We start from the raw sequence: 26,371 nt of genomic DNA, 5'->3' as shown, positions 1-26,371 counted from the left end.
CGGGAGGTAGCGGGAGCGCCGCCGCTTCCCATTGGCGGGGCCGCCGTGCTCGCGCGCTGCGCCCTTGCGACGTGATGGCGCACGCGCGGCCTGGCCTGGCTCCCAAGATGGCGGCGCGCAGGCCGCGCTGTCGCTGAGGGCCCCGCGCTCCGGTGCGCTCCCGCTGCCGCAGCCCTGTGAGTGCGCGGGGCCCGCCCGGGCCGCCCGCCGGCCACCGCCGCCGCCTGGGGAACGGGGGAAGGGAGCGCGGAGGCCGGGGGTAGGGAGCGAGCGCCTCCCCGGGCACCGGCAGCCCCGTGTAGGGCGGGCGGGTGGGTCTGAGGCGGTGTGAGCATCCCCGGCCGCGTTGGGGCAGCGGGGGCGGAGCTGTGGTCGGTGCGTTCGTCTCGGGTAAGGTATGAAAAAGCCGCGATCGAGCTCTGGAGTTCTTCTCCAGTTTCATGGGGTGCTTAAAAAGGCAGGGAAAAGTTATTATTTCCGGGCGTTGCGGTCTCTGGATTGGGACGTTTAACATGGTTCATTTAAGGTGCTTGCGGGTGATAATTTTCATTCCTGGTTCCGTATTCGGAAATGCGTTTGGGCTTTTATAGAAAAAGATCTTACCGCTTCAGGCGCTTTTAGTGTTAACTGATTTTTAAACGCTTTAGAAGTTAGAAAGTAAAATATCTGGTAAGGAAGAAGGGTCGTTGCAGTTATAAAAGCAGCTTTCTAGTAAATATGATGAGAATGTGTGCTTGTGGCCTGGCGCGCTTTCGTTGAGTCTGGAAATAGTTTTTAGTAGCCATTTACTTTTTCTTGTGCCAGAATTTAGATCTGTCTGTGACCGATACCACGAGTTGTGAAGGTGATTCCAAAACCACCGTGAGGCAAAGACAGTTTCGTTTATTCTGAAAAAGAGACTTTTTGAAGGTGAGCGAGGTGCTGATTGTAGGCATCGTTCTGTGGCTGTTCACGGGATCTTCCTTCCGTTTTCGGAAGGGAAACGTCTCGATAAGTAATAACTGATTTTAAGAGTTTTAAGTTTGGGTCTTACTGTGACTGTCTTGCTTAGAGCGAATATATTGCATCATATATTAATGTCTGTCTGTTATGCAAACCTTTGCAGGTGACTGCAGTAATCTGGGAATAGTATCTGTAGTTAGTTGAGTTGGAGTAAGAGCAGTTTTGTGCCTGTAAGAAAAAAAAAGCACTCTTTAAGCTGAGGCATGGCTGAACGTCTGTCATAATTCAATCACCAAAAAGGTGCCTGCAGAACTTTGTGATCTGCATCTGTGTACACAAAGTGCTGGTAAACAGGGGCAAGTAGGAGACTCTTGGGGTGTATTTGGTTGCCTTGTTTGGGGGATGATTTTAAATGCTGCCTTGCTCTATAAACTCACGTTGTCTTAATCTAGGTATGTGAAAGAACACTGACACACTTTTTTTCTTTAAGTAGTAAAAGTACAGATCACTTTACAAAGCTTCTGCCAAGTGGTTGCTGCCCGCAATATCCCTGGGAGCAGGCAGGTATTTAAGAGGCCGTTCAGGCTCGCCTCACCGGTGCCTTTCCTAATTACCAATAGTCATCTAATCGCCCTAACTTTCCACATCTTTCTGCAGCCGTCACTGAATTGTTTTTTCCTAGTTTTACGGACAAAGTAGATGGTAGTTGTTCTACTAAGAAATAGCAATATTGTTGGAGATCTATTCTTGAAGTTTCCTTATTAAACAGGTAACAGCAAGGATAACCTATTACTTTTTCTGATTGTATTTGCAAAATATGGAGAGGATAAAGGCAAAGTTCTTTATTACTTGTCTTTGAGCATAGGAACAAGTTCTTTCCAACAGGCAAGGCTAAGCACTATTCTTTTTTTACTCCTCTTTGAGGAGGAACTTCAGAAGGTAGTTCTCTCTATTTTTAAAGAATTCCTTTTTTGTTTTCTTCAAGGTCCTGAAGTGACTCTCTGAAGACTTCGTTTTTGAAAATTTAAAAAGCAGAGACAATTCTGTTTTAATAAATGAAGGAGAATAAAGAAAATTCCAGCCCTTCTGTGAACTTGGCAAACCTGGACCATACAAAGCCATGCTGGTACTGGGATAAGAAAGATTTGGCACACACACCATCACAGCTTGAAGGGCTTGATCCAGCTACAGAGGCACGATACCGCAGGGAAGGGGCCAGATTCATATTCGACGTGGGAACACGTTTAGGGCTGTATCCTTTACACATTGTTGGTATGAAATGTCTCTATGAATAGTGAGTTTTCAGAATAAAATACACAAGAAATGTGACATGCTCAGCTGATCAGATTTTTAATTGCTAATTAAAAATATATGTGTGTTGAAGTGCCTTTCAATATAATGTGTTCCTACACCATTTCTATCCATTCATTGCATAAACAGGGTTCCAGTTTGTTGAAGAGAAGTAAGATGATACAAACTTTCCAATTAAGAGTAACATCTGTGAGTTATGAAACTCAGTATTTCACTATATGAATCTGCATGGCTTCTCAAATTTTGAATTTTTCCCTCCTTTTTCTAAATTGTTAGAATCTGGCCTTTGAGGCTCTAACCTCTGCCTCCCCAGTCTTGGTCTCTGGTGGCTGTTTTTTTGTTTCATGGTTTGGGATTTACAACTTTGTGTATAAGTTCTCCCCATTGTCCCACTCCCTCATAGACAGCCACTTAAATTTTCTGCTTTCTATATTCCTATGCTTCCTTTAAACTCCTTAGTTCTTTCTTTAATAATGCATGGTGAAGACTAAACTTCTATTTGTCTTAAAGTGAAGAATACGGAGCATGTTCAGATTTTATTTGCATTTGTAGGTTTGAATAGTAACTTTCCTCCATGCCAGCACTTGAATGTGAAGCGATAATTGTTCTGTTCCTTCGTGTACCTACTGCTGGATTTGTCCTTCTCTGAGGCAGCTATGGTGCAACACAGGAGTCACCTTATGTGCATCCTCTTGGAAATACAGTCAGCACTTTGCATACTTACAATAAATGCTTTCGATATCAGCTGCATCTGGGCCTGATCATAGTATTTACACAGCTTTAAGGGCTTTTGTGGCTTTTTTATTTTTTTCTAAAGCTCCTTTTTTACTTGCAGTGTTTTTTAACTGGTCACTGAACAGCCAGTTACTTAAAGTACTTGATAAAGCGGAATTCATTGTGCGTGTTCGGTTTTAAATTTTTTTATGTGCTGTTTGAAAGTCCTTAATCTGCACCACAGACATTATGACACTCTAGCAACCGGAATAATTTATTTCCATCGGTTTTATATGTTTCATTCCTTCAAACAGTTCCCAAGATATGTAAGTATTTAGAATATTGATGACTTAATTTAATGATTGCACTAGGTAGGAACTATTTTAAATGGTGATTAGTCACATGGGTACTAATACCGCTGTTCACTACAGAGAGGTGGAAAATTAGCATTTTGTCTTTTAATTATTACAGCTTAAAATTTGTTCTTGCCTGTTTACACATTTCTGTTTATGATCAGAAATGTATTGACATTGCAGTTATGACTTGCTGATATTTTTCTTTAGGAGTAGCAGCTGTAGTGCTGGCACTTCTGTATTAGCTGAAAGATAAAAAGAAGTGTAATACAGTTTTAAAACTTCCTGACAGACAGCATTGAACCAGGGCAAATTGTGCTTTGGGTTTCTGACCTTGAAATGAAGTTGTATGAAATAGACAGTCCTCCAAGTTCTGTATTTTTCTTCTAAGAAAATAAAAGTTTAACACTATATTAAAATAGAAATTATTATGTTTATTAAGTCTTTCCTGGGAGACTTCTGCAGTACTGTTAATGGAAACTGACAGTGCTTTTATTATGCTACACTGTATTGTATATCTGGATGCAGACCACTTTTTGAAAGTATTTGCCTTCTTTTAGGTGACAGGAGCCTGCTGTCTCTTCCTAGCAGGAAAGGTTGAAGAAACACCCAAGAAATGTAAAGACATAATTAAAACAGCTCGTAGCTTACTGAATGATGTACAGTTTGGGCAGTTTGGAGATGACCCAAAGGTAAAAATACTCATGTTGCAATTGATTTCATCCTGTTGTACTGTAGTCAAGTGACACATGCTCAATAAAGCATTGACTGGTTTTCAGTTGTTCTAAATTAAATTAGATACTCAGCATGCATTTATGGCTCTTCTGGGTAGTGTGGTTGGTAGCTTTGAAAGTAATTCTTCCAAATAAAAGTTAGGAGTTTACTGGAATAATTGTTTTCATTAAAAGTTTGTATTTTATTTCATGTAAATTCTGATATTATTCTGCAAATTAAAATAAATTTGAGTAATTTCAGCCAGAACAAGAAATGTTATCAATACATAAATCATAAATCATCTGAATGGGATTTTACGAAGTAATTAATAGTGAAAGAGAACTAGATCTCAGAAGTACTGAGAAGTTTCTTGTTTACAGTATTGATTTAGCAAAACTATGCTTCTCTTAAAATTTGTTTATTTTAAATGAATAATGACTAGAAACTTTTGAGTGAAATGTGGTAGAGCTTATATTTTTGTTGTGATTGTGTATCTGGCAATTTCATGTTGTGTCTAGTTCAGTTCATTCCTCTGCAGAGGAACAGAGATCTTAAACATCACATCCCCTTGTCCTCACTCAAATAAAGGTGAAGAAAAGGTATCCGAGTTTAAAATAATATTGTAAGTTGGAGAGCTTTCTGTTCCCCTTGGAGACAAAACGTGGCTGCCTGGAGGTGCTGTGAAGTCATGCCCTAAACTAGCATAAAGTATTTTTGAGTAAAAGAAGGACTAATAATTTGTAACTTTCTATAGGAAGAAGTGATGGTACTTGAAAGAATCTTACTACAGACAATAAAGTTTGATTTGCAAGTGGAACATCCATACCAATTTCTTCTTAAGTATGCCAAACAACTCAAAGGTAAAATATTGCAGGGTGAACAAGTAATGCCTTTTACTGATTTCCAGAACTTAATGTATTAACAATGCAAGGATATTCTACTTCTAGCTGTTTGTCCTTCCTAATTTTATGTCCTAATTTTTTTCTGATTGTTTTTCAGGAGACAAAAATAAAATTCAAAAACTGGTTCAAATGGCATGGACATTTGTCAATGACAGGTAAGATATACCTAGGAAACATTCTGAAAGTGAAATAGTTACTGCTGCTTACATTGTTACGGTAATGGATATTTTTGTGACAAATATTTGATTTTTTTTTTCTGCTTGTTACGTGTTTTCTTGGTCATGTTCCTCAGTTTTTCTTTCCATAATTACCATGATAATTCCATTGAACACAGAATCTGGAATGAGTAGGAAGTAGACCAGTAAGACCTCTGCAATGTGGTGGCACTAATTTAGTGCTGCATTAAAAAGAAACTTACTGTTTGAAAAGGCCAAACCAAATTCTAAATCTCCAGGATATACATCAGCTTCTTGCCAAATCTGTGATATATGGTACAGTCTGAAAAAAATAAGTCACTTCTCAATTCCATCAATATATTTCTAATGTGATATTTTGGTGTAGTGAAGTAGTCATTAAATTCACTGAGGAATAGAGTTCTTAGCACTGGATTTAGAATTTCTTGAATAATGAACATGTAAGAATGACATGCATGTAAAAACATTTCTCATGTGGTATTAAAAAAAAACAAAACAACTTGACACACTATAGTCTTATTCAGGAGGATTCTACAGAGCCGGGCAAGCTAATTTATTAAGGACTTCAATATTACTTTTTGTTTCCATAAGCAAACTCTTTAGAAAATGTGTCTGATTGTCCAGAAGTTGTGAATACATAGCTTTCAGTCATGCCTACAGCAGTAGAACGTCTTAAAAAAGCGGTGTCTTTTTAATCATATGCCTGATTTGATTTAGCCCTGTGTGGGTTTAGATTTTGTAAACTCTCCAAATTAATTTGACCAAAATTAATGTGGCTCTCAAGTTGTTTACTTCAGCTGCTGTCAGTCTTGCAGATTATGGTCTTACAGGTAGAACAAAATTATGGCATAATTGTCACTGTTAAACCTGTCAAACTACTGTAATTTATCCATCAAAATTTGGACACCATTGTACTTGGAATTAGTGTTTAATATTTAAAAAACCTAACAATTAAAACACACTTCAGGAAAACACTTGTATGAAGCTGGAGGGGTTGTTTCAAATGATGCTTAATAATTATCTCTGTTCTGAAGAGTCTGTATTGTGCTTACTTAATAAGCACCATATTAGAAGTTTACATTGTTGATAGGATCCTGGAAAAATAATTCTGTGCTTTGCATTACAGGCCTTTTGAATAAAGGGCTCTGTTCTTACACAGTCACAGTGAATTCATTGAAATTCAACTGGCTGGGTGGATTTAAAATTCTATAATCAGATAATATGCTACATAATGTATGGAGAAAAAAGGAAAAAATACTTCAATATCTACAATTTATATCAGGAAATAGTAATTTCTTATGACAGAAATTTAGTTAATATCAATAATACCAATAATATCAGTTATTTTAGGATTAGCTTTATCAAAGGCTATTCGAGAGATAACCTTTTATATGTTAATCTAAAACTTGTGTTGTGCTTGACAAGCTCGTGTTGCTTTACAAGTTCATGTTGGCTCTTCTGTGGGGTTGTGGGGGTTTTCTAGTATTTGTTTACATTTTATTGACAAACATTTTGGGAGCTCCAAAATCTGATTTGGGACCCGATTTCATGACAGTGTGGTAGTCCAGAAATAGTTACATTTTGTAAACTCTTTTGTTTAACAAGGCTCTCAATTAAAATTGCCCAAGTTAGAATTGTGGTGGGATTTTATACCCCATTCATTATACATTACCTGATTGTCCAAGTGCATTTTAATCTCCAGGGTTGTGTTTTGCTTGGTTTGTTTTCTGTTGCAGTCTCTGCACTACACTGTCCCTGCAGTGGGAGCCCGAGATCATAGCTGTTGCAGTCATGTACTTAGCAGGCCGTTTGTGTAAGTTTGAAATACAGGAATGGACATCAAAACCAATGTACAGACGATGGTGGGAGCAGTTTGTCCAAGATGTTCCTGTTGATGTTTTGGAAGGTACGAAAACCATTTCCCACAACATTTTTTGCAACTGTGTGGCCTAGGTCATAAATAAATGCAAATAGCTTCTTATCTGGGTTTCAGTCAAAATAATCTTGTGTCAAGTATGTAACGTAGTTCATATGTGCTATGCCTTAATCAAGTTTTAAATTGAACTAGCTTAGCTTAGAAGCATATTTAATCATCGTGATTAGTCTTTTGTTCAATGTTTGCTTTACAGTTTGTTTAGTTTATAGCTCATCTAATTAGCCTGAATTGTCATGGTGTGTTTTCTATTTTTTAAATGGTTATCTACTCCCCATTTTAAATAAGTGTTTCTGCAAACACTGGAACTAATGGAGCCTAATTTCCAGCACATTTCCCTTAGATAATTGATCTCTTTGACCAAATTATGCTACAATAGAAGGTTTTTTGTGATGTACCATGAATGATGAAGAGATTATGAGCGAACTTACCTTTAGCTCCTAACGTGTTGGAAGAATTTAATACTACTCCTTTGCTTAGTTTCCTAAACCTTTTTGATTGGCCTAACAAGACATGTATGTTTTAACATAAAATCTTCCACTTGCTTTCTGTCCTGTTAGTGTGGTTACCTGGCTCTCCAGGCACATAGTAATGGCATATAGTGTGTTATTACCAAGACACTGTTCTTCTGAAAGGTGTGCATATACATGTAAATATTGCTCAGGATAGGTAGAAGAAACTCAGAAATAAGTTGAAAATTAATCTGCTTTTAAGAAGTTATTTCAGTCATTACTATGATGAGTAATATTTGCAATGAATTTTTCCAAAGTTGATGTCCAGTAAAAATCAGAGTTGATAATTGTGTTAAATACATGCTTGTACATTATAAGGTTGTAATACTTTGGAATTTTCTTTCTTTATTATTAAGATATCTGTCATCAGATCCTGGATCTATACTCACAGGGAAAACAGCAAATGCCTCATCATACTCCTCATCAGTTGCAGCAGCCACCATCTCTTCAGTCTACACCCCAGGCACCTACAGTACAGCAGTCCCAGCAATCCCAGAGTTCAGAGCAATCCCAGACACAGCAGCAAAAAGAGTCTCAGCAGTCAGTGCAGCAACAGCAGCAGCAGCAGCAGCAAACACAAGCACAGCAATCTAAAAAGCCTTCTCCCCAGTCAAGTCCTCCTAGACAAATTAAAAGACCAGCAGTAAGTTGAACTTCACCTTGTAATTTATTTTCAGGCTGCCCATTTGATTTAAAGGCCACAATGTGCAGCAGATTTGTGTTTGCTTTAAGAATGAGCCTTGTGTTAATTTTATGTAGTTGATTTTCCTTGGTTATGTGGCAACCTTGTTGATGCCGGACAGCCTTTACAGTTCTGACATATGACATCCTCATTCCACATGAGCCAAAAGCCATGGAGAGGCTTTGCAGTCAGCATGAGCTGTTCAGGTTCTCAGTGTTTGTTGTTCTGGGCTATCTAACTAACTTCATTGTTTTCTCTGTTAAGCAGGTTTAATTTGGGGAGGGCTTCTTGTGCTGCACCTGAATGTAGAGATGTGTACAATGCTGATCAAGACATCATTTGTCTCTTTGATTACTAATATTAAAAGAATAGTGACTTCTAAGGTTATGTCAAAATTACTGGAAAAAAAGTGTTTTAAAATAACTTTAACAGTAGCAGCCTATATATCATCATACTTTATAGCCTCACTTTGTCCATAATATCACGTGATAATTGAAAATAAGAAGCTACATTAGCAGTTGGATGGTGTCACAAGTACTTTGATCACTCAACAGCCATCAAGTTCAAATGAAACTTTCAAATTTTAATATATACTTCTGTTATTTTTTTCACTTGTAAGTTAAAAAAAAAATGTTACTCAAGTCTTCTTTCATGTGTACGTAGCAAGAGGAGTGTTTTCAGAAATACAGTCTTTGGAAACAGTCCATTTAGGATGTAAATTTTATTCTAACTTTTGTTCCAACTTGTAATTAAATGCATGCGCAAACTAGACAACAGGAAAAAAACCAAAGATAAAACCAAACTAAAAAAAAAAAAAACAAATCAAAAACTAGAAGCAGCAAATACTGGAATGAAATGGAATTGGAAGAGTGCAGCATCCTTCTGATGGCAGATTCCTAAAAAAGACAAAAATGTAACTCTGTAAAACCTTGGTCTTGTAAGTGCAGGATAGTGCTTACTAGTGGAAAAGACCTGCTTTGAAATTTTTAGCTGTTGCACTGGACTTTAGCATTGTTCAGGATAAAAGTGATAATATTATTAATTAGCTTGAAAAGTGTGAGAGTTCTGTATAGGTATTAATGTATTTCTTCTACTTTTTACTTCATTTTGTTTATGCCATCAGCACAAATTCTGCTTGAGTTGTCAGACCTGTAGGAGGATCTCTTACAATTTTTCTTCAACAAAAATGCCTGGGACAGTTTGGCACATCAGAAACTGTTAATAACAATTTTGGTTTTTCGTATGTGTGCCATCTACGTTGTTACAAATGCTTGTTCATTCTTGTAAAGGATCTGCCATGACAGTACTACTGATTTTGCTCCATCCCATATGTTAATTAGGTATCTAATGGAAAAAAGTGATGCTTTTGCTTGGATAGTATCTGTTGTTCTTGAACAGTTGCCTCTGGTCAAGCCATAGTAGATAAGTGAAACTTATATTTTCCTGAAATCAGTTTTAGGTCCATCACCTAATAATCAAGGAAAAAATAGTAGGTAGTAAGCAGCCACATCAAATAAAAAGCAAAGGGTGTTTTGCAACAAATAAAAAACAAAGAGTGTTTCAAAACTCAAAGGAGTTTTGTACGAATACAGCACAAGCAGTATGAATTTGAGAAAATTAAATGTAGTGATCCAAAATTGTTTTTTATCCAGAAAGCAGTCTGGGAAAACAAGATATGTGGTGTTTGAAAGGTTTATTTGGTGCTTCTAGAATGTTCTTGAGTTAGATGTACTAGAAACCTTACTTAAAATCTTTGCCTGCTTCTATAAATAGGGCTTTGCATGACTTCTCCTTTGGTTTGTGCAGAACAGAAATACACTTTGTTCCTGGAGGCCAGATTTTCAATTTACAGGAACTCTTATAACTCCCATAACCTTCTACTGAGCCAAGATGCTTTCAAGCATCTGAGGCATTGGCCCATGACTTACAGACCCATATCAGATGTCTAAAGCATCTGCGCATCCTCTACATCTCTAGTGGTGAAGAGTGGTTGAATTTTCAGTTGATTTCACTAAAAATATACTGGTGAATCATTAGATGTAAATAGTATTTTTATTTGGATTAAACTACAAATTGTTGGGGGGACAATTTTATTGCTCATAGAAACAGCAGTAAAGGAACAGTTCTATTATATATATTTAGCTGAAGGTATTAAATATTCACCAGCCTGACAGTTGATAATTTATTATTGTTTGTTATAACCCTCAGGTGTTTTGGCTGGGGCAGTACAAACTACAGTGCAGTAGAATAACTTAAGTAAATGCTCATCTCTATTTTAGCAGTTGCTGTTGTTAGAGAATTGTGACTGCTTGATTATTTTTTTTTTTCTTTAGGATAAATGCGGTTTAAATTGATGTTTGTTTTTTCTGTCATGAGTTATTTTTCTCCAGTTTCTTGTTCTACTGTAATGGTGTACCTTGATATTGTTTTTTGAATATTGCTCCATATTAACAATTGCACAGTAATTGAACTGCTTGTCACCTGAAGTGATCAACTGATTTCACAAAATGAGTGATTTTTGGAAAAGTTCCAACAAATAGTGATTTGCTTCTATTTGAAAGTGCAAGGAGAACTGATGCAGTTTTAAGGCATGGAATTTAGTGCTAGAAAATCAAGAAAAGACTATCCAAGTAAAATGAAGGCAGCAGATGAGTCCATGAGTCACTAAGAAAACAATGTGTGTGTTTGAAATGCTAAGATAAAGGGTGTCCTTAAAAAGCAGGAAAGCAGCTGGAAAATTGAAATTATTATCAAAGGAATATAATAATAAGGTTGCCTGAAGCAGGCAAAAATTATCAAAAAATTTGAGAATACCCATCAGAAATAAGGAAAAAATACTGTTCCAGTTGGATTGAAGTGTGTGTTCATTCTTGCTGTGGAAAGTGAAATGATGGAAACAGAACAATTTATACAGGTAAAGCTACTAGAGATAAACCATTTTCATTGAAAAGACAGAGAAGCTATGTCCTGTACCCCTCTGACCTTCATCATTCATTCTAAATACAGTTGTACTTAAAATTTCAGTTAAGTTCTCTATTTTCTCAGAAATCATCAAGTAGTCATCTCAGTGGGACTGTGTAATCTGAGAAGATTTTTTTATTCCTTTATCCATGGTTGTTTCATCAAGGTACAATGAAAGAACAACCAATGAAACAATAAAATCCCAGCCAAAAACTTGTGATTGGAAGGATGATGTGAGGGTTTGTGGGTTTTGTTCAGTGAGCATACATTATTTTCCTGGCATACCAGTTGGATTTTATACAATGCTTTCCATCTGAAGGCTTCTGAAATGTTTTACACTGTGCAACACTTCCACTGCCCTCCTGTCCTGGTAAATAAAGCATAAGAGCCTGAAGTGATTTTGGCAAAGGTAGAGTGACAGGTCAAGGCAGAATTGGGAACAGAGGCCAAGCCTCTTGTTTTCAGCTCAATGAGCAGTGAACCAGACCATGATGTATGTGCAGTGGATGATAAATATATTAAATGAGATGTAATACTTAGCAGTGGGAACAGCAGGAAATGCTGCATATAAAATACCTGCTATTTTCCCAGGCTTTTCATTCTGCTAGTTAAACTGGTCTTTCCCAGTGTGGTTTGACTTTGTTCATCTTGCATTTGTTGTAAGAAACTGTAGAAGCATTAGGTTGGAATGGTCTTAAAGATCATCAACTCCAATCATTAATGCTGCGCTGTCAAGTCTACCACTAAACCATGTGCCCAAGTGCCACATCTACACATCTTTTGAATACCTACAAGGATGATAATTGAACCACTTCTGTGGGTAGCCTGTTCCAGCCTTTCCACAAAGAAATTTTTCCTCATATCAAATCTAAACCTCTCTTGGCACAACTTGAGGCCAGTTCTTCTTGTCGTATCACTTGTTACCTGGGAGAAGACTGACTGCAATGGTCTTATTCTTATCTTTTTTTTTCCTTTTTTTTCAAACAGGCTGTATCTCCAAAAGAAGAAACAAAAGCAGCAGGTAAATATTAATATTCTATTCATCTTGCTTCCATTTTACTGTTGAAACCAAAGTAATTTGCTGACATGCACTTAGTTTGTCTGCTTATAGGCTTGGCAGTTCTAAACTATTTTGATCCTGATAATGTACCTTAAATATATACAATAACTGTTTTATAAATGTTCTAACTACAAAACTTGAAATAAATTGAGTATAGCTGTGCCCAAAGAGTTCCTTAATAGAGTCAATTTAGTAGAAGTCTTGATAAACTAGTCAACTCTCAATGTATAACTGCATGCATCATTTGGGAGTAGTTTCTCAGCAAGCTGTGAGGTCTTGAAGTGACTGAAGGTACCATGACATTAAATACCTGCACTAACAGTAAGTGGTTGGTAATCAGTGGTGTTTGTAGTTGGTTGTTGGCATGGCTGCCACTAAAAGGCATTTTGTGTCAATAGATAGTGTAGTAAAAGAAATAGAAGTGTATACTCACTGCAATGATCATACCTAGTTATTTTATTTGGGGTTTTTTCTTCACTTTGCTGGTTTGGAACAAAGTCATGCAGGATAGCTAGGATGTACTTCTTAAGGAAGCCTGGCAGTTATTCCCCTGTAGCTCTGCAGATAGATTCCAGACAGCTGTCTCTTATCCCTCCTCTCTCCTGTCCAATGGCTATTTTGTTTGGTTTATGACACACATTACTTTAGCAGAGCAAAGGTCAACTTCTGAGAGCTGTTCCAACTACTTACAAGTTAAAGTTTTGGGCTGGAAAGCATACACTTGCTCATCTTCACTTACATACTGTCATTGGGACAGTTTGTCTCCAGTTACAAAGTCACTTGAGCTTGTAGGCATACATTCTTTTGGAAGACTTGTGTCTGATACTTCATGCCACTTTATTTATACAAAGGTGTTGATTTTTGTTTTCTTTATTAAACGTACCTAGTAAACAGGATTTCCACTGCCCTTTTGCATAGTGTAATGTGATATGATAATCATTATCATAAGAGCAGAGTTTGAATTTGGAAAATATTGCAGAGAAATAACCAATCACAAACTGACAAATGTTTTTTAGAACCACCGCCACCATCTAAAATTCCTAAAATTGAAACTTCACATCCACCAATACCTCCTGCACATCCACCTCCAGGTAAGGTTTTATTTTCTTAAACACATTTATTCTTGTTACCTTCCTTGCTTTTCATTCAGGTGGTAGTAGGCAATGGTGTGGGGGCAGGGGTTTGTTGCCTTGATTAATCTGCTTGGCAAGTAAAAATACAAGGTTGATAAGCTCTAGAGGGAATTTCATCATAGTAGCATAGGCTTTTCCAGACAGAAGTAAAAAACTTAGAATGGAAACAAGACTATACTAGGTGGATAAAGGCTAAAAGGGACTCTTGATCTCAAAAGGATGGTAGATGCCATAGTGAATTACTAGACAGCTTTCAGTTGTCCGATAAAAGTTTTTGATGTTTTATCTGTCATACAGAAATTCTGCAGGTGTGCAACTTCCAAACAATAATTTAAAAAAACAAACAAAAAAAAAACAAACCAAGGGGATACTTTTTTGTTGTACCTTAAAAGAGGATTTTTCTTCTGCCAGGGAACACTAATACTGCACACATGCTGTATGTTTGCAAAATAAACAGTACTCTTGTAAAAATGTGCTTCCAGTGCCTTGATGAATTAGCTGTCTTCCAGTGACCCTTAAATATGACAAATATTTCACAGCCCATGGTCCATAATGTAACTGTAAGATAATAGCTTCTAAAGGGAACTAGGAGAGAGAAAAGCAGTGCCCTGAAATTTAGTAGGACAATTTTTCTCATTTGTTAAAATCTTAAGAATGAAGTTTTTCTAAATACCATACTCATTATTTCTTCAGTTGTTACATCCTGAATACACATCTTGCATCCAGAATGGTTCTGAAAATGAGCAAATGAGGAAATTGTTGCCTGCTACAATTTAGGAGCTTGAAGTCACTGAAATCATGAGTACCACAGCCAGCATGCCCACTTTGTGTGATTTATTACATGGCTTTCCTAGGGGGCAATTTTGCAGTTAAAATCCTATTTAGGCAGGTAATGGATTTATTTCCTTGTTACCTGAAATTTTCCTGTTGTTTATACAAGGATGCAATTGCACAAGCACTGAAACATTACCAAAATAAAGGGCAGCTCTGTGGAAGTCAGGTGAAAACAAAGAATGCATCTTGACCAAGTGAACAAGGAGGAGGATTTATGTCAAATTCTGTTTAACAGTGACCGTGTAGTGTGCCACTAGAAATGACTGCCCTGGATGTGTTTGTAAATAGCTTTTCTTACTGAACAATGTTGTAGATACTCACGTATACAAGCAAGATGTCCCAAATCTTTTTTTGTTGGTCCTTCTAATAATCTCTCTGACCATACAGAGAGGCTGCTATCAGGTTAGTCATCCTAGTGGTATTAACTTAGTTTATAATGTCTGCATTAAGAGGGGAAAACAAATGATTCTTATTTAAAGAGAAGACTGCTTAAAGCATGTTCTTTCCAGAAGTGGTTAATTTTAATTCGGTAAAATGCTGACCTTTTTATGAACTTCTCCGGAGTGTCAGGTACTGAGTTCACTGAAATTAATCAGTGGGCAAAGCTGATCAGATTTCATGTCCTTCTTACTTACCTTTTGGTTTTGTTTTTCTTTCTTTGGTAAACAGGTTTAGAACTGAGTGTTAAAGACTTGAGACTTTGACCTGTGTTCTCAAATAATGTTTCCCAATATGTGAGGCAGGTCAAGTGCAGAGGATAATCCCAGGCCACCTCCTGGACTACCAAAGAGGTAGAAAGGAGGCCTGAAATAGAGGTTTTTGGTATCATGAGTCCTGTGACTTTTTAAAGCCACTACTTGTGATTCCATCCATCCAGTCTGTTAATTCTGTTGATTGTACAACAATATTTAAATTATAAAAATAGTAATAAGAAAGATTAATTTAACTTTTAGAATGGGAAAAACTGACCTTGAAGCTTTGATAGGCAGCTTAGTTGGTTTTTATTGACCTGAGACTGTCTGACTGGATACCATATGGCATCAAAGACTTAGAGAATTGTATTCTCTTTTGCTAATTTAACTGAAGGAAAAATATGAAGTATTCAGAAGCTGTTCTTGCCGCTACCCTTCAAAAAAATAATTTTCTTTTCCAGAGCGCAAGCCTCCTTTGACAACAGCAGTTTCAATGGGAGAACCAGAGCAGTCTGCTCCTGTGGATTCAGTAGATGTGCCAAAGGTCCAGATTCCTCCTCCTACTCATCCTGCCCCAGTACATCAACCTCCCCCTCTGCCACATCGTCCCCCACCCCCACCCCCCACCAGTTATATTACAGGAATGTCTACTACAAATTCTTACATGTCAGGGGAGGGTTATCAAAGTCTCCAGTCAATGATGAAAACAGAAGCACCAACATACGGAGCTTTACCGCCAGCCTATGGACCACCAGCTCATCTACCATATCATCCTCATGTCTACCCTCCAAACCCTCCACCACCAGTTCCACCTCCACCCCCTGCTTCTTTCCCCCCACCCAATATTCCACCTCCTACTCCTGGATATCCTCCTCCGCCGACATACAACCCTAATTTCCCACCTCCAAGACTGCCTCCAACTCATGCAGTACCACCTCATCCACCTCCAGGGCTGGGAATGCCACCAACTAGTTACCCCCCTCCTACTGTTCCCCCAGCTGCACAGCCACCTGTACCACCTCCAATTCCTCCACCTGGTATGCCACCTGTAGCAGGACTTGGACGTGCTACATGGATGAGATAGCATGAGGTAATTTGCACGAATATACCTTTATGTTGATTAGGCAGGAGTAGATAGCCAAAACCTATGTTGTAAAGATGAAGAGGAGGGTAATCTGTATAATTTAGATGAAGAAATGAGATTAAATGAAAATTTAGCTGATCTGTTTGCAGTATGGTTTATGGTGAGTTATATAGGCTTCTAGATTTTAATCAGCTTTGCAGTATCTATTCTAACTTTATACATTTGACTTAAGTTTAAATTGTCTTGACTTATTCCAGCACTGGATTACTTTGTACTAGCAAAACCAGCCATATTGGCTCAATTATATCAGTAAGAAGAAAATTTCCTTCTAGAAATCAGTGCCTATTTTTAAGTATCAAAATAGCCAGATACTATGATATATGATCTATAATAAGAAACTTCATTTTTAATAGTAAGTAAAACAACACGATGTCAAGCATAAAAGCTGCTTTATTTAAGAGAGATTCTGAATGCTAGCTGACTGGAATAATTTTGAGGTGTTTGCCTTGCTGATAGTTTTGGTTTGGAATGTACTGGTATCTTAAAATATTGTATGTTTACACCTATTTGCAAATTCCTGTACATAATATATATATTTTCTAAGTGTGAAAGTCTGAATGTAACAGCCTACTGTGATGTACATCATAGTTGTAAATGGGACTACTTTGTTCACTCTACCCAAATAAAATTGGTTCTGAATTTAGTGGATTTCCAGGTTTTTCATATTAGTTCAGAGGTCATAACTATGGTTACTCCAAGATACTTACTCCAGGGTATTTCAACAGTGGTGTCCCAAATCTTACTCATCAGTTTATTTAAAAAGAATGTATTTTATTTTATTCAGCTAGAAGTATACACTATCACAATCAATCTCTTACTTCATTTTTACTAAAATATTTCAAAAGAATGTTTTACACACATTATCAAAAAAAACTGTACTATTACTTTCCTTCCCCAAAAAAGTCAGAGTGGTTCAATAATAGGTAAAAATGCGTGCTAAGGTCTAAAGAATTTTGCTATGTACACAACAGCAGGTGCTAACTTTTCCAGTTCTTTGTAAATCATATACAGAAAATATAGCAGGGCTGTAAGATCACAGGTTTAACAGAAATCAAACTTTAAACTGATTTCTAAAGCAGCACAAATAGACTTTCCCCACATTATGAAAAATATACAATTTTATCACTTTACAGTCATGCACTTTGAAAAAGATCAGTAGTACTCTTCCCCCCCAGTTTCTAGAAAGATAAAAGGTCACTTTAACACTGATTTCATTTAATATCTAATATTTGGATAAAAATGTGCCATTCTCAAACAAGGTTGTGCTCAGCAGTCTTATCAAGGTGCAAAGAGCCAACTGAAGCTGGTTACACTGCAGCATTTCAGGAACTGTTAAGGAAACACTGCTTACTCCAGTCACTCCAACAAAAGTCAAGGATGTGATTTTACTTTTCTTAAGCAAGCAAAGTCCATTTGTAAACAGTGGATGCTTTCTTTGCCAGAGGATTGCAGAACCCAGGGATTCACTCTTGAATAAATTATCTTGGGCTATTGCCCCAAACAGATGAATTTAATGGCCACTATTTCAAGGGATGCTCCCCTTAAACTTCATGTACAAAACTCCTCAGGTAGTTTTCACTGAATACTGAGCACATAGGTAAGTGAATTTAAATATGTATATAAAATATCTATTTAGACAGCTGAAAATTCAGCACCCAAGTCATCCTGTAAAGTCATTGAGCATCATTTTACCCCAGGAAGACAAATTTGAGCTCAAATTGAGTAGGTATGAAGGTTGGCAAGCCTAAAAACCCCTAAACAGTAACACTGCAAGGTACAGCACTGTCATCTTCTGCAAAATCAGTGATGTGCATCTTACGTTGAAGATTATAAATAAAATCTTCAAAAGGGTAGTATTCTACAAGTATGAAGTTTGTTCAGCTGAACTGCTGGCTACCCTATAAAGTGGCTCTTCATTATTTGCAGGGCTAATTGACCTCAATTGCAGCACTGTTTCCCTTGTAGGTGAGATCTGCAGGTGGAACAAAACAAGCTTTGCTTGAAGTCAATGAGTAGATTGTGAGAGAGATTTGAGAGCAGGGAATATTTGAGTGGGAACTACATAGTTGTGAGACAAGTAATCTGATGAGTATAGCTCTGGTCTTGTTGAGAGGACCTGCTAATAGCCTCATATACCCCTTAAATAGCAAGTGTGTCACGAACACAGTTAACTCTCTCCAAGTGCTGGCAACGTTTGTTGCTTTAGTTAAAATTCACTGGCATAAATCAACCTTGTTCCAAATATACTTTAACTCTCTGCTTAATCCAGCAGTCAGATGCCACCAAAGTTAAAATGGGCTAAGCAGATAAAGTAACCCTCACTTTGACCTTAGATATTAAGGAATAATGATGTTCTGCTTTACATCACCTTTTCTGTTACAGCAATCTCAATGTATAAATTGTACAGGAGGAAGACAAGTAATCACCAGTGGTGACTAGAAACTGGAGGTCAAAATAAAAAGCAGAGAGGAGGAAATCCAGAATCCTCTAAAGATGCTTAAAGGAGACAGACTCTAGAATGGATTTTCCCAGACTCCATGGGATGTAAATACCATTAGACAGAGAGCTATCTAGCTCACTGTTCACTGACTGAGCAGTAGTAGGACATAATCTACTGGTGGGTGTGTGAGTGAGAGTATGCACTTGTGTTTTGGGGGTGGTTCTTGGTTATTTTTAAATAACCTACTCAACTGTTACATTTCTATTTCTGCAATGACTAATGAAGTGGTGCTTACTCTTAGTGGTTATTTTGTATTTTGGTTGTATTCCTTCTCTATTTTTTTGCTGGTTACAGGTTTCAGCTCTGACACTGCAAATCAGCCAGGCAGCTATAGTTTATTGTACACCACGGGACCAATTACCTTTCATAAATTGCCACATGGGTTCCTTGGTATTCCTGCAGTGTTCATGTAATACAATACCACAAGTCAAGAACTCAACTGGTAGAACAAATTAATTTAGAGGAAGAACCTGTCCAGCTAATACAACTGTAGCTGTGACTGATTCTTGTAGGGAACAAAAAGAAAGTAATGCTGTTTGAGGTCATTACATCCTACAACTAATCACTAAAATCGATGCAACTTTTGAAGAGGAGGCTTTGATCTTTTCACATGCCTGTCTTTAAAATTATTGTACACCAATGAGTTCTAATAACGAAGCCCCGCTTCCTTGGACTATTGGGAAAGAACATCTGAAATACAGGGACAGCTGCTGTGACAACTTGGAAAAGGAGGGAGAGTCAAATCCTTACAACTACACAGGCAGCTACTCCACAACAGCAAAATGTAAGTCCCATTATTTTATATACAACCATTTGAAGAAGCAAAAACCCACTTGTTTTGGTTCATTAACAAAAATAAAGCTTGAATGGCAGGAAGCAGTCTCACCTGACAGCCTGTGTTTATGGAGTTTTATTCAGCTCTGCAAGGTTGTTGTTTGGTTACCTTACACAGGAACCTGTATAGGTGAGGGATTCAAAAAGAACATTAAAAAAACCCACCCAAATCTTCCTTTTGTGAAAGATGAGCTGTTTTTGAAGATCCTGTGTAAGCCATAAGCACTGTCAGGATAACAGTTTCTGCTGAATTATTTCATAGTGAAAGCTTTACAAGAAAAGTGTTGCCATTTTTTAGGGAATACTGTTGTGTGGCTAAGTGACTTCATTCACATTATGACTGCAGAAATCTTGTGTCATTTGATAATGAAAAATTGTTCATTAACACCTGATATGGAGACTTAAGCCTTTATGTATGCTTGTGTGATGAGTACCACTGTACAATGTAGGGCAGTACAAGTGTTTTTAGCTTGCCACTCAGTATTTTATACAGAGCCTTGTGAAAACAGTTGCATGTCATTCTTCAAAATAAGGACCTCCAAAAAAATGTTAGCAGCTCATGAACTTGGCAGGCAGTAAACCAGTGAATTTGAATTGCATTTTTCTTGGCTGCCTGGAGCCACTAACCTGGCTATGAATCACAGACAAGTGGGTGGACAGGAGCAATACAAACGGTGATGTCTCCGCAGGTTAAGGGTTCTTCTTGTTCCTCTCAGAAATTCTCTTGAGTTAGTTAATTCTACAAACAGACTATTACAACAAAGCAGGTTTGAACTACAATAAAAATGATGTAAGTCTGGCATTACTGGATGGTTACCCGGTGAACAGTAGCTCCAGAGCACCACAGCCTGGGAATCAGGCTTTTAGCTGCCATATTTACACTATTGTTACAAAAAAAAAGCTGAAAAAAAAAGAAGAAAAAAGGAAACCCTGAAAACACTCAACCCAAACTCCCAAAGAACAGGCAGCCAGAAACACTGAGCTCTGCCTCTTTAGTCTTCACAGAATCCATCACTTCCAGTCGCCAGGATGGTATTCCTACAAGGGACCCTTGAACTGGTTTCCTGACAGATGTTGCCTGATGGAGGGCTTGGAGCTCGCAGCATCACCCAGTTTTCGCCAGACAACCTGCAAGAAAAAATAAAGGGTTTGGGGAGAGAAAAAACAGGAATTAAAAAAAAAAAAAAGCCACTGAGGACTAACAATATTTTTTTAATTGCAGTCTGAAATCCAAAACCAGCCCTTTCCCTTTCTTAGAGCTGGGCTGCAGTTCTCTGCAGAGACACTGGATGGCATCTTTGCACCAATTTCCAAGGAAAAAAACCATTGATGCATTTTTCTAATTAGTCCCTCTTGAAATTAGAACCATTTTTGCCTGGGGTAATAGTATAAAACAAATACACTAGATTCAGAACATAAGTTCAATGGTAGGTCAACCCTGCCATGCTTACAGAAAAGATGCTACCATGAACAGAAAAGATAATGAAAAAGATAATGATTAAAATTATATATACACGACTTTCTAAAAACATACATTTTATCACTCTAGGCCCACTATTTAAATAAAAAATAAACTGCAAAAAGCTTTATAGCTGCCTTGAATCTACATGGAATGAATATTTAAAAAGAAAACAGCTGATGATAGACAAATAGAGATGAATCAGTTTAGAAGGATGAAGTTACAGCATTTTACTTTTCCCCCAGCATAGCTACAAGGGACTGGGAAATTAAGCAAACAAAATATCCTAAAAATCAGGTCTTAATTTACTCTGGTCTTTGTTTTGCTTATAGGGATCCAGCAACCAAAATGAAGTGCCTCAGCCCTTGCCAAGGATTCTTACAGTGTTTTAGCTCAGCAAGCTGAGCTCGTGTCCACACCCTCTTTTTAGTGTTAAGGAGGGTTTCAGAATTTAAACAGAGCATTAGGCTCCTCTCAACTGCTGGAGGGCACTAAATGATGCCACCTGGGCCCACCTCATGTGACTTCAAAAAAAGAAGGCACATAGGCATTCTCCTCCCTACTCTGGGCAATTGAACAGTACATCCCCAACTGCAGGTGACAGGCAGCTCAGGTGGTGTTCCAGCAGAAATCTCAAACTTTCTGTTCAAAGCCAGAGCATGGCCAAGGTGCTCTGGGGCTGGAGGCAATGCCTGACACCAGACACCGCAGAGCAGAGGCTGGGGACGAGCACTCACTGCACAGGATGTGGCCAGCTCAGTTAACAGTGTGGTTGCCCAAAACATCAGCAGTTTAATAGCATCCAGCATTATCATGATGCTGTTCTATGATTCCAGACAAGATTCTCCCTCTGACATTACCATATGGTTTAGGCTCAAACCCATTCAAGCTGTACAGCTTTAAACATGGCAAGCAATTGTTGCTTAACCCAAACCAAGTCCTTAAGGGCACAGGTGGAGACAATTGCTAACAGGACCCTTCTAGTCAGGGAGAGCCCCTTGGACATCTCTGGACTAGCTGCTCTACAGCCAGGAAGGCAGCAAATTGGGAACTATCTACTGAGCTAAGGCTACTCTGTGCAGTGAACAAGGCACTCAGATTATCCAAAACAGTGGTCAGCAATCTCTACTCTTCCCTTGTGCCTAAGGACTTCACAAATCTTACATGCAGCAGATCCCTGCTCCTCCATACTTTTAACAAAAGACTTCAAAAGGAACCCCAAGAGTTGCTGGAAGGAGTTCTTACGTTGCACATTTCACGAACTATTGCCTTCTCCTTTTCACTTAGGTCTTCTTCATAGTTGTCTTGCATTTGCCTGTCCAAATTTTCATGGACCTCAAGGACCTACAAAAAAAAAAAAACCAACAAAACAGTATTACAAAACCATTATCCTCAAATAATTATCTGTGTCCCTAAGAACGTCATTAACAAGTATTTAAATTGGCAGGATTCACAAAGCCTCAAGACAAGCAAAGACATCAAGCATAACATCAAGCTGGGCACCTCCATCCTCCCTGTTCTCCCAGCCATGTCCTGCCTCTGTCCCACCACCTTCATGGTGTGGCTGCTGCCAGGCCTGGGGACCACTGGCAGCAGGTTGCTTGTGCCCACATTGCATCTCTTCCAGGAAGGCTGCTGGTAGTCCCACGTTCCAGGCAGCAGCCCAACAAGCATGATGTTGTCCCTCACCATGTGCTGCCCACACCCCAAACCTCTGAGCAGCTCAAGTGGGAGCCAGTCCCAGCCTGCCACATCCCACTGTCCTGGCAACCCCCACAGAGCTCCTCCAGGGAGGAAGTGCCCAGCTGTCACCAGCTGGTCCCTTGATCACAAAAGGAAGCTGCCTGAGGCTAAAGGCAGCCTTCATTTCCATCCCAAAACACTGACCTGAGGGATACCCCTCTGTCACACCCACATGCATTCCAATAGCTCCTCCAGACAGGCACATCCCACAAGGTGGGCACAGCACAGCACAGCAAGCTCCAGGTTTTACTGTTGTCTCTGTGCTGATTTACACACCTCACCCAGGGCTTCACTACTGATGAGCCAGGCTGTCAGCTCAGTGTGCAGCATCAGAGATCCTGCAACACCCAGCATCATCAAACAGCACATGGTCTCATTCACCACACACAGGAAGGTGAACGACAGGTGTAGTTGTATGAATAAATATTCCTATACATCCTAGGGAGGTACAGAGCCAGGTGCTGTGCTAGGTGGGGTTTCAGCCTTTGCTGAGGTAGATACAGCAATGGCTGCTCCATGAAATGAGATACCAGGCAAGATTATCCCCAGGTCTGCTTCAGCACAGCAATCCTGCTGTACTCAAAATGAGTTACAAACAAAAATAGGTCATTCTCCTAGGGCCTGTAGCCTACATGGGACCAGCATTTGCACAGATAGGAATTATCTATATCCATTCTAAAAAGGGAGGAAGGGCAAGAAGGATGCAAAAAGCATGTACGTGCTGACAAAGAGAGCATCTATTTTCTGCTAAAGAGAAGGGAATTAATTATTGATCCAGCTGGACTCGCACATTGAACTTGCTTGTCTGGAGCCCGTGTGCTTCCAATGCTGACTGCACAGCAGCAGCCTGCAGGATCACATCCTGGCACGGAGCACCAGGGCTGCCTGGCTGGCAGCTAAACATCAGCTGTGTCCACAGGGCAAGTGTCAAGGAAACCATGGGGTAGATTAGTTAAAGATCACATCAGCCCCAGCCTCTGCTTTCAATAGCCATCCATCTTGCAGGCATGACAGCGTCAGACTAAAATAAACTGTTTTTCTACAACTTATGCTTAAACTAAACCCACATTCTTTAGTCCAGGAGGTGTGAAAAGGTGTCACAGCACATTATTTATCTCAGTGGAAATGTCTTTTAATAGCATTAACCAGGCAGAGCTGGAGCTGAAAGATGATCACATAGAAGTTATGTTTGTATTTAATTTCTCAATCTCATTTGCTCTGGAAATCATCCTGCTTCCCAGGCTCAACCCATGTCTGGCTAGGCACTTTGTAAAGATGTGTTAGCATCTTGGGTATGGGAAAATGGGATTCACAGTGATAAAATGCAACAGCCTATCCAGGAAAGGCATGTTGGAAGAAAATACACTCTGAATAGTGAAATAACCTCCTGAAGCAAGACAGGAAGGCTTTTTCTTAGTGCTGACCCAGCCCCAGCTACTCTCAGATCCTGCCAGATGCCTCCTCAGCTGTTTAGAAGGACCAGGTTAATGTTTCTCCAGTTACACCACTGGGGAATACAAACATGCCTTCACATCAGCTATCTATGGATCAGCTAAAGTTCAAGGACTGTGCATTCAGTCTGGTCTAAGAAACTGGGATATGTTCTTCTGTCATTTCTACCACCTCTCAACCCAGGAGTCTAAAGGAAACAGACAAATGTACCTCAGGCTCTAAGCAGCTCATGCCATCCCCTCCTTTTTGCTTTTTATCAAGCTGCACTGACAGTACCTGGTCCTTTGTAGACCAGCAGCCCTTGGTGATCTGCCTGGGTAAAATGCCAGCCAGTGAGCAGCCTGCTCCACTCGGGCATGGGACTGGACTGGGAAACGCTGCTCTTCTGCAGAGGGATGTTACTTCCCAAAAACAACTTTCACCTTGATCTCAGTGGCCATGCTGGCTTGCCTGGCATTTTCTCTACTGATACATAAACTGAGGAACACCTCAATGCTCCTTGAGACCACACTGATGTCTCTGAGCAAGGCAGTGTCCCCTCAAAGTCACCTGATGACACATCCCTTCTGACTTGCTGTACTGATCCCATATGGCCAAATATATTTTAAAAACAAATATTCAATCACAAAAAACACCACCAAAGAGTCTGAATGACAGTAGTAAAGCTTTGGAAGGGAAGCTGAAAGCTGAGGTATTCATTTCTGTAACACAAAGCATGCAGAGATTAAGGGATACTTTCCAAATTGTGCAAACCTCACTCATTTGTTGCTTCATAAATCAGCTGGACACAGCACTAGGAAACATCCTGCTTCAGCAAGGGAACAGTCCATATGCCCTGCTAGGATTTTTCCCTAGTTTTGGAAGGCCAAATCCTGTCTTATTCACAATTAATGGGAGTAACGATCACCTGCTTGATAGGTGTGCATGGAAGAGGTCCAGGCTGCTGCTGTAGGGGCAGCTGGGTTATAGGCTAAATGTCATTTTTTTACATCTTGCCTCATCATCTCGCCACGTCTTTAGCAGTTTTGCTCAGTTCCTAAGAAAAGTGCTTTGATGTTCAGTGAGATACTGAGCTGTAGCATATGTACCTTTTATTCTTGTTAGCAAAAACAGCTGTTAGGAGTGCCAACCTGTCATCTTGCTCCTTATTTAGTAGGTGCAAACAAACAAAACTATTTCAGAAGGAAAAATAAAGAAAATCCTAAACATGCTCAAGGAAGAACCTGTGCTAAATTGCAGGCAGTACTTCAGCCACATATATAGAATTTAGCTGGCAGAAAATCCCAAGGAAAAAGCCTAGGGTGCAGACAGAGGCTGTCCAGAAGCCTTGCAGATCCATGTGGAGTGGACAGTCCCTCAGTGACTTCTGCTTGAGCACAGAGCCACATCCTTGCAGCCTCATCACTTGTGGACAGGCTTGCATGCAAGTGTTCCACAAGACAAGTGGAGCCAACATGCACAGAATCATGGAATATTAGAATGGTTTGGTATGGATGCCATTCATTAGGGAAGGCTGCTCAGAGCCCCATCCAGCCTGGCCTTGAAGGGATTTCCAGGGATGGAGCATCCACAGCTTCTCTGGGCAACCTGTTCCAGTGCCTCTCTGCTCTCACAGTAAAGAATTCCTTCCCAACAGCTAATCTAAACCTGCCTTCTTTCAGTTTAAAACCACTGCCTCTTGTCCAGTCACTATGTGACATAAAAGCCTCTCTCCCTTTTTTATGAGTTCCCTTTAGAGGACTGGAAGGTGCTATAAGATGCCTCTGGAGCCTTGTCTTTTCCAGGCTGAACAACCCCAGCACTCTCAGCCTTTCTTTGTCAGAAAAGTGCTCCATCCCCTTGATCATTTGCATGGCCTTTCCATCTCTCCTTGCCTTTTCCTGAAGGAGCTGGCCTGCTGAGGCATAAGGACTTCCTTTCTCAGCCAAGCAGTGCTTCTTCCAGTATCTGCTGTGGTACAGCAAAAGCACAGAGTCTCATTTGCAGGCTGCTCTCTTCTCAAGAGAGAGTCACTATCTGTATCACAGGAGGTGAGGGTATAAGGCAGCAGCTGCATCCAGCTTCCCACATACAGGGGCTGGCACTGGAAAAGCTACCCAGTTCTGCAGGGGGCAAATAAGATCTACTCCAAATGGTAAAGCATTACATGGCCAAAAGAGGTCTGCAGCTGGAGACCAACACCTACTAACTATTTTACTGTGCCACAAGGGAGGAGGAGAGATTGAGACCATGACCAGATTCCTCAGTCTTTCAAATTCCAGATATCTTTGGAAATGGGCTACAGGATGGAAAAACAGACACC

At 39.4% G+C, this 26,371-nt stretch overlaps 2 protein-coding genes across 9 annotated transcripts in view; one reads left to right on the top strand and one right to left on the bottom strand.

Moving 5' to 3' along the window:
- The first annotated feature begins 44 nt into the window (after positions 1-44).
- Positions 45-16,724, top strand: CCNK (cyclin K). Of its 8 annotated transcripts, none has more exons than XM_021549644.3 (12): positions 45-176; positions 805-909; positions 1,928-2,194; positions 3,212-3,293; positions 3,881-4,012; positions 4,789-4,894; positions 5,034-5,091; positions 6,867-7,036; positions 7,932-8,218; positions 12,206-12,239; positions 13,295-13,369; positions 15,399-16,724. In XM_021549644.3, the coding sequence occupies exons 3-12, from the start codon at positions 1,998-2,000 to the stop codon at positions 16,019-16,021; spliced, it is 1,764 nt and encodes a 587-aa protein (XP_021405319.1). In that variant the 5' UTR covers positions 45-176; positions 805-909; positions 1,928-1,997; the 3' UTR covers positions 16,022-16,724. The 8 variants fall into 8 exon arrangements, with proteins under 8 accessions (XP_021405319.1, XP_021405324.1, XP_021405323.1 ...); XM_021549648.3 differs by having other exon boundaries at positions 139-259; XM_021549647.2 differs by lacking the exon at positions 45-176 and adding an exon at positions 311-395.
- Positions 16,725-16,831: 107 nt separating this feature from the next.
- The window catches only part of CCDC85C (coiled-coil domain containing 85C), a 109,926-nt gene continuing 100,386 nt past the window's right edge, over positions 16,832-26,371 (bottom strand). Inside the window, exons 5-6 of the mRNA XM_021549653.3 lie at positions 22,120-22,218; positions 16,832-20,543 (exon numbers count right to left, since the gene is read on the bottom strand). Coding sequence (XP_021405328.1) covers positions 20,454-20,543; positions 22,120-22,218 — 189 coding nt within the window. The 3' untranslated portion in view covers positions 16,832-20,453. The remainder of the gene's footprint in view (positions 20,544-22,119; positions 22,219-26,371) is intronic.

Source organism: Lonchura striata, chromosome 6 (assembly GCF_046129695.1).
Source record: "Lonchura striata isolate bLonStr1 chromosome 6, bLonStr1.mat, whole genome shotgun sequence".
NCBI classification, from domain to species: domain Eukaryota; kingdom Metazoa; phylum Chordata; class Aves; order Passeriformes; family Estrildidae; genus Lonchura; species Lonchura striata.
This window is presented reverse-complemented; position numbering and strand designations above follow the sequence as displayed.